We start from the raw sequence: 8,498 nt of genomic DNA, 5'->3' as shown, positions 1-8,498 counted from the left end.
ATCTCACCAGCACTGCAAAGACAACCTGGAATATCAGAATTCATCATCTCTGACAAACTGTCTTGTTCACAGTTGGTAAGAACTCCTTTTTTTTTTTTTCGTTTCTTTCTTTCAGACAAAATGGCTAGGGTTTTAGCAGATTTTGGCTTGGTCTCTTCGCCTTCAAACATTTTGCTAAAGAAAACTTGCTATGAGGAATAGAAGTTCTGGCACAAAATAAAAGCACATATTTGTTTTGGGGTACATGTTTGCAAATAACATACTGTGCTCAATAGCATTAAAGGGGCATTTGAAATCACTGACACTGGGACAGAATTTTGCCACAAAGAAAGCATTGGCAACTGGTTGGTCAAAATATCTTAAAAAATGTGACTTAAAAAATTATGAGGTACAGGGGCACCTGGGTGGCCCAGTGGGTTAAGCTTCTGACTCTTGGTTTCCGCTCAGGTCATGATCTTTGGTGGTAAGATCAGCCTCACCTTGGGCTTCCTGCTCAGTGGGGAGTCTGCTTGAGATTCTTTTCCTCTCCCTCTGCCCCTCCTGGTTGCTCTTGCTCTCTCTCTCTGTCTTTCTCTCTAAAATAAATAAATAAATCTTAAAAAAATTATGATGTACACAATTGAAAGCAGTAGACCTCACAAGATGGTTTCATTCATGCCATTATGCTTTTAATAAATATTTATTACCAGGCAATGTGTTAGTTGAGAAAGACCCAGACTCTGCTTCCAAATAGCCTATAGCTTAGAGAACTAGCAAACTGGTACTTCTTATACCATGTGATAAAAACAAAATCAGAATGCTCTTGCAGCATGTATGGGACAATTAACACACCTTTTGAGGACCATCAAAAGCTTTCTAGAGACTGTGACCTCAAGAAGGTGAAGCATATGGGTGACAGAGCACATTCTAAACAAAGGGGAAAAAAGCATGTAAATATGCCAGGAGATCTGAAAAGACTAAAAGTGTTTTAGTACCAGCAGAGCATATTATAGGGATGAAGGTGGCATGTGGTGAAAGATGGAATTCCTTTATTACGTTGGTATGGTTGTAAGATTATAAAAATTGCTATATCAAAGCACAATGTAAATAGTATAATGCAATCTTAGATTAGGAAGAAATTTTAGACAATTTTACTAGTCCCATGTATTGAACATATGCTCTGACACATCACTAATAGGAGATCATTATACCTCTCCTTAAATAATTATACAGAGAAGGAAGTTACTGTCTGTTAGGTAACCCATTCCATTGCTGGACACCACACTCAGTCATAAGTATTTCTTTAGGACCTACTGTATGTCTGAGTCCATGATAGATATTAGAGCTACAAATGCTGAGCAAGCTAATATGTAGTCTATCCACATAAAGCTTTCAGTTACGGGTGATATAGACAAGTCAGCAAATAATTATAATGCACAGTAGTAAATGCTATTTTTAAAAAAGATTTTACTTATTTGAGAGAGAGAGTGAGCAGGGGAAGGGGCAGAGGGAGAGGGAGAGGGAGAAGCAGACTCCCCACTGAGCTCCATCTCAGGACCCTGAGATCATGACCCCAGCTGAAGTAAGATGCTAAACCAATTAAGCCACCTAGGCATCCCAGTAAATGCTATTTTCAGTTTATTTAAAAAATTCTTACTATGTGATAGGCGTTATTTTATTTTTTATTTTTTTATTGTGGTAAAATACACATTCACAGAAAATTTACCATTTTAACCATTTTTAGTGTAAAATTCAGTGGCATTTACAGTCACAGTATTGTGTAATTGTCACTACTGTTTCCAGAACTATCTGGCGCTATTTTAAATGCTTTCAAAATATCATCTTATTTAAATCATAAAAGCCTTAAGAAACAGACTCTATGATCATCTGTTTTACAGATGGAAAACTCAGGAAAAGAGATACGTAATTTGTCTAAATTCACCAGCCTGTATGTGGTAGAGCTAGTTTTTAAACCCAGGTGACTAAAATGGATGCACACGAAGGCATCTAGTTTGGTTTGTGTAGAAAGAGGTTGGGTTTGCTGAGAATGTTTTGTAAATATTCAGTCTTTCAGATATGTCAATGAGATGATTTAAATCACTGTTTAATATTTTATGTATTAAAATCACAGATTCTATATCAGTACTGTAGGGGCCAAGGGCAGGCTGCCCCAAGATGGGCCACTTTGGCATGAAGACTATTTTGAGTTCAAAAGCAATCTAAACTCAGCAGATTCAGGAAAAGTTCTTTATCTCCCCACAACTGGGAGTTATCCAAAAAGAATTTAGATGGAGGACTGCTCCAGGAAGAGAGTTATTGCCGTAGATTACTACATCATACTATGAACTAGTTTTGATAGACAGGGAGGAACCTAACAAGGTCTGTTTGATCAAAGTCTTATATGTCTTGTTGTTTCTGAAAGGCCCAGCAAACGTTTATTAAACATTTACTATTTTTCATCTACCTGTGAATTGCATTCCTTCTCTTTGACATCCTAAATCTCTGTCCCCTTCTCCTTAGTTCAGAATGACATATATACCTTATTTTGCCTGTGTTTGGAATTTCCATGTCTGTTTGGATTCCCCGTACATACAAAATTAAGTTTGATTCTCTTTCGTTAATCTGTCTCATGCCAATTTGATTCTTAGTCCAGCCAGAAGAACCATGAAGAAAGGAAATTCTTCTTCTCCAATGGTACCAAAAGATGTATTTGTTTTCTCATAAGTTCTTATAGCTCGTGACTTTTTGAACTTTGAAATTTTGGCCTATTCATCTAGCCCTCAAAGATTTAACTTTCTTAATTTTGAAAGTGGTGATCTAATTTAACACATTAAATTTCTTGAAGGCATTGGAATTGTTAGAGGATATTCACAGAATCATCTATTTCTTTACAAGCAACGTGAAAGATAAATTAACACTAAATTATTTTACTAAAGTTCTGCTGCAGATGTTCTTTTTGAATACCCATTTACTTTTCTGTTGTGTTTACAGGGATATTGACTTCACTTGAAAAGTATGGGTAATTTTAGGATATAGACTTTAAGCCTCTTATCTCAGATGACTTTGGGCTTAAGTTTTCAGTTTCTGTACATTGTGCTTGAAATTTTAGGGAAATAATACTCTAATTCTATGCTCTGATTTTGATAAAAAATTACAAGTTTAAAAATACATTTTTTATGTACACTTAAGGAGAATGATCATGCAATAAGTCTAAAGATTATTTTGTTTTCCGTAGAGATGTTATTGGGGAGACATACTGTTTTTACTTTACTCTTATTACACTTTTATGTCAGTCTTCACTTTATTGAATTTCTATAATTCAAAAATCCAAATTATGATAATGGTGCACGAGGAGTGTTATAAAAGAAAAAACAAAATGATGGTACAAATGAGATGCAACATTCAAAATGGAAAGATGGACGCTAGTTCATTAAAATGTAAATAGAGGACAACTGAGAAAGGTATTTGCTAGACAAATGTCAAAGGATTAAATCACAGATGTGCCATCGAGGTACATTTAAGATTCATTTAAAATTCCTAAGAAAGTGAACAGCACAATTAGGAAAATAAATGGAGATAAGCAGGCAATTGACCCCCCCCCAAAAAGAGCCAGAAACTGTGGAAATTTCATGTTTCATCTATTGTTTTCATATAGATAAGATATACCGTATATAACCAGCTTCCAAGATGAGTTTGGGCCTCAGGAAATAAAATATAGTTTGCCTCTATCTAAAAGTCAAAACCATAAAATTGAATATAAATCTAGGAATATTTATATGAAATTTTGACTCCTAAATTTACATTACTTCTGTATTCTTGATGTCAGTGTTTATTTAGAGTGGTTATATGTATGCAATAACTCTTAGGAATCCTTGACCAAAGGACAACATTCCCTTACGCTATCTTAACTCTCAAAAGATATATTAATAAATCTGAATGAAGTTTATAAAAATACGTTTAAATCTACTAGTAGTTTAGGAAATGAAAATTAATAGCATCTACCTCACAGGATTATTGAGAGGATTATATAATTACTATATGTGAAGCACTTAGTGCTTAGCACATTGTAACCTTACTTAGTGTTAGGTATTACTATTGTTAAATTAATACTATTAATAAATACTATCTCATTTTTACTTATATTGACAAGGACTAAAATAAATTTTTAACCCGTAGTATGGTGTCAGACACATTATGCATTTTTATACGTATTTATTGAGTTATTTTGGTAAGGAGCAAATCCAATGTGAGCAGGTGAGTCTTTGGTGGTTTTTGACAGGGAGCAATGGCAAGTGGTACATAGCTTTCCTGAGGAAAAATGGGAATTCTACAGGGCGTGATGATTTTTGGATTTGTTTATTTCTTTTGTTGCAGTGTTATGAACCCGGTATTACCTGGCTTTAACTAAGCCAACCATTACAAAATGATCATATGTCTTGCTGAAAGGAAATTGCAGATTAATTATAGTTGCAAACAAACTATCAGTTGATTCTTTTTTTAAAAATTTTATTTGTCAGAGAGAGAGAACGAGCGAGCAGGGGGAGTGGCAGGCAGAGGGAGAAGCAGGCTCCCCCGCTGAGCAAGGAGCCCGATGTGGGACTCATCCCAGGATCCTGGCATCATGACCTGAGCAGATGCTTAACTGACTGAGCCACCCAGGCAACCTGAGTATCAGTTGATTCTTATATCTTCCTGGCATAAACCTCTCTTTAGCACTTATTTTTTAATTCATTATTATGTCATCCCTTTCAGGTTCAGTTTTTGTGTATTTAATATATATATCGCTCTATTATAAAAGTACACAATACATGTAATTAAATGATACATGTATACTTTTGATTTAAGTATAGCATCACCAACTTCCTGACTTGTTAGGAAATGCCCTGGGTTTAGTGTGTTTTTCTATGTCCTGGAAAACTCCTCAGCCCCAGGCAAACCAGGACTGTTAGCCACTCTAATATATATATATATTTATATATATATGGTTATAGACTTTATGCCTAAGGGAAATTTTGGCCTATTCATCTATATATATGTGGGGGGGTGGATTTTTTTTTTTTTTGACTGGTAGGGATGCATAATCAAAAAACTATAGAGACTACTGTTTAAACCATCTGTTTATGATCCTTCTCAGGGAGTAAGAATGGGATAAACCTGGCCCAGCTAAGACTAATGAGTCTGATCAGTTTACCTCCAAGTGATTAGTCAAATTTGTGGGAATTTCAAACATAGTCTAGTAGGACAAGAGGATCCCCCGAAAAGAAAGCACGGTTTACATCCTGAATTAATTGCCCTCAGTAAATTGAAAAGGCCAAACCCAGAGCAGTTTGTTGAGTAATTGCAAACTGAATGAAATTGGAGGGTTACCTAAGGTCACTATTAAGAACAAGATCTTCTCAGAGTAAGAGAATTGCTAGTATTGTCAGGCCTCCCAACATGTCCTTTGAAGAGTCTGTGGTTATGATCATAAGGAATAGAAAAGACAACTCCTTGACCCAGAATTTTTTCTTCTTGCCAAAGAGGGGAAGCCCCGCTCAGTAAGGCAGAGGCACTACACCTACCTTGCTTCCGTTCACAACTTCAGCATAGAGAACTCTGCAAATAGAGACCCCCTTTTCCAAGAGCTACCACTACCTTGCAAGAATTCATAGCAGTGCCAATTTAATATTCTGAGAAATATTTCTCCAAAATCAGAGACTGTAATTCTATAAAAGTTCATTTTTTATGTGTTCTGTAGAATTTAAGTTAATCTGATTTAAGGAAACATGCTTTTGGATGAATAAGGTGTCTAAAGAAGATAAGGAGGTGATTATATTAAAAATCAGAGGATATTTTAATTATTCATGAAAAAGTTTAATTCAAAAAATCCATGAAGACAACACAATAATAAACAATACAAAGTATATGTATATGTGTCAGTTTACCTTTAGCTTATTCCAAACTGTAAGTTAAGGAGTAATTAATTATGGATTTGAATTTTAACAATACAATAGTTAAAACAAATAGCAATAGTTTGCTAAAAAGATAATTCCATATACAGGATGACAAAAAGCAGTGTGATGGTTAATTTCATATGTCAGTATGGCTAGACCATGGTGACACTTTATGTGTCAGTGTGGCTAGACCATGGTGTTTGGTGAAACACTAATCTAGCTATTGCTGTAAAAGTATTTTTTAGATATGATTAACTTTACAAGCAGTTGACTTCGAGTAAAACAGATTACCCTCCATAGGAGGGTGGGCTGCATCCAATCATTTGAAGTCATTTAGAGCAAGGACAGATTTCCCGAAGAAAGAATTCTGATTCTTTTCAGATTGTAATACAGAAATTCTGCCTGATTTCCAAGACTTCAGACGTAAGACTGCAACAGCAACTCTTACCTGAATCTCCACCTTGCCAGCTTGCCCAACGGATTTCGGACTTGCTGGCTTACAGTCATGTAAGCCAATTTATAAAACCTCTCCTCTCTATTTGTCTCTGTCTCTGTCTCTCTCTCTGTCGGTTCTGTTTTTCTGGAGAACCTTGACTAATACAAACAGATTTGAGATATAAAATCATTTGGCTTTTTTTTTTTTTTAAAGAATAGCAACAATCAACCAGCTATGTGGAAATTCTTAGGTATTTGGCAATATAAACAAAACAACTCTCAGTCATGTTAAAAATACATTTAGGGGCGCCTGGATGGCTGTTAGTTAAGCACCTGACTCTTGATTTTGCCTCAGGTCATGATTTCAGGGTCATGAGATCAAGCCCTACGTCAGACCCCATGCTGAGCATGGAGTCTGTTTACATTCTCTCCCTCTGCTCCTCTCCTGCTTGCTCCCTCTCTCTTAAAAAAAAAATGTATGTTTAAAAATGTTTTAAAAATGATTTTTAGTATTTATGGCTGAGGAAGTTGGTGGTTGCTTTAGTTGAGAAGAAAAAGATCTAGATAGTTTATCTCATAGAAGTCAACAATTCAGCATAACTGATTTTTAAAACTGAATTAATTGAATAATTTGGATTTCTTTTGTTTGTTTGTTTTGCTTTATGTCTTCAGACAAAAGAAATGGCAGAATTGACTGATTCTTTGGTTTGTAGAGGTGTTGTTAATTGTACTGTAGTTGTATTGGATTTAAAAGGTATACTGTCTGTATCCTGTTATTTTATACAGGGCACATTTTAAAATAAAATTTCCTAAAAGAACATATATTTACCTTTCAAAGGTTTAAAATTTATTTGATTTCCCTTTTAGTTTAATCTGTTCCCATCCATTTCCCCAACTATTGATATAATATTACATGCTCTCTGAAACCTTCCTTAATAACATTTGTTTCTGAATAATGTTGATGGTATTCTTAAAGGAAACTACTGGAATATAAAGAAAATATCTAATATCTGAAATGTTCTTTAAGTCTACTGTAACTAAAATGACAATCTAGAAAATTAGAGAGTAGGACTCTTGATACAATGTAAAATTGTATAAAAAAAAAAACAACAACAGGGTACCTGGGTGGCTTAGTTGGTTAAGCGGCTGCCTTCAGCTCAGGTCATGATCCCAGGGTTGTGGGACTGAGTTCCGCGTCGGGCTCCTTGCTCAGTGGGGAGCCTGCTTCTCCCTCTGCCTGCTGCTTTCCCTGCTTGTACTTTCCCTCTCTCTCTGACAAATAAATAAATAAAATCTTAAAAAAAACCCACACACCTTAATTTTTTTTCTTTTTACTGCTACCATCCTATACTCAATACATCTTTTGTTAAAATCAGACGTTAAATTTAGATAACAGACAAGAGTGTAAAGTTTTAAGAATTAAACTGATGAGAATTACGTTTAGCCATAAACTGTTTGTTTATTGTCATGTTTGAAAACTTTTCTTGTATGTAAATGATAATTAAAATAGTCTCAGAAGAATAGAAACCAGGCACAATGGATTACATGATATCTGCTGAGGTGCCTTCCCCTGTGGATTCCAATCAGGATATTCTGTCAGTAAAACACAATTAAAAGCTCCATTTAGTTTCAAGGGGAGGAAGTAATTGAATCAATATGGAAATAGTTTGATACATACTTTCAGGTTTATCAAGTTCTTTATTACCTAGGGTAGACAAAAAAAAAAAAATACATAGAATTAAAGGCATTCACTTGCTTTTCTGGTTTTTTAAATAAGATGACAAACTTAAGGAACTTAGTTTCTCCCCAAATCCCCCTTAAAAATCTGTATGAAGCCCTGTGCCAACAAAGTCATGTCAACAGATATTTCTATAGTAGCTTTCATGTTGAAGGCAAAAAAGACTAAAATTGACAAAACTATATAAAGTAGTTGGCTTTACTTGTACTCTGCCATGTCCATTTAAATTCCCTGAAAGAGAATGTAATTCCTTCATGTTGACTTTTTGGTACCCAGAGCCCTCCATTAAATGTCTCATTCATTTCTGGTGTGGCTCTTGCTCCAGATTTTGCTCTGTGTCTTTTCCTCATCAAATTTTCCCCCTGTATTTAACAAGATCCTGCAGTTTGTTAGGAATTCATTTGTTTGATTTC

At 35.0% G+C, this 8,498-nt stretch overlaps 2 protein-coding genes across 2 annotated transcripts in view; one reads left to right on the top strand and one right to left on the bottom strand.

The window, feature by feature from the left end:
* The window catches only part of CAPS2 (calcyphosine 2), a 145,920-nt gene that overhangs the window by 56,049 nt on the left and 81,373 nt on the right, over nucleotides 1–8,498 (top strand). Inside the window, exon 4 of the mRNA XM_034644145.1 lies at nucleotides 11–75. The gene's annotated coding sequence lies outside the window, so the exon portion shown is untranslated. The remainder of the gene's footprint in view (nucleotides 1–10; nucleotides 76–8,498) is intronic.
* The window catches only part of GLIPR1L1 (GLIPR1 like 1), a 34,622-nt gene continuing 33,763 nt past the window's right edge, over nucleotides 7,640–8,498 (bottom strand). The window contains exons 5-6 of the mRNA XM_019801168.2: nucleotides 8,026–8,052; nucleotides 7,640–7,940 (exon numbers count right to left, since the gene is read on the bottom strand). Of these exons, the coding sequence (XP_019656727.1) occupies nucleotides 7,849–7,940; nucleotides 8,026–8,052 (119 nt within the window). The 3' untranslated portion in view covers nucleotides 7,640–7,848. The remainder of the gene's footprint in view (nucleotides 7,941–8,025; nucleotides 8,053–8,498) is intronic.

The sequence above is a fragment of the Ailuropoda melanoleuca genome, chromosome 15, assembly GCF_002007445.2.
Source record: "Ailuropoda melanoleuca isolate Jingjing chromosome 15, ASM200744v2, whole genome shotgun sequence".
Classification (NCBI taxonomy): Eukaryota; Metazoa; Chordata; class Mammalia; order Carnivora; family Ursidae; genus Ailuropoda; species Ailuropoda melanoleuca.
The sequence above is the reverse complement of the archived record's forward strand: the minus strand, read 5'-3'. Positions and strand labels throughout refer to the sequence as shown.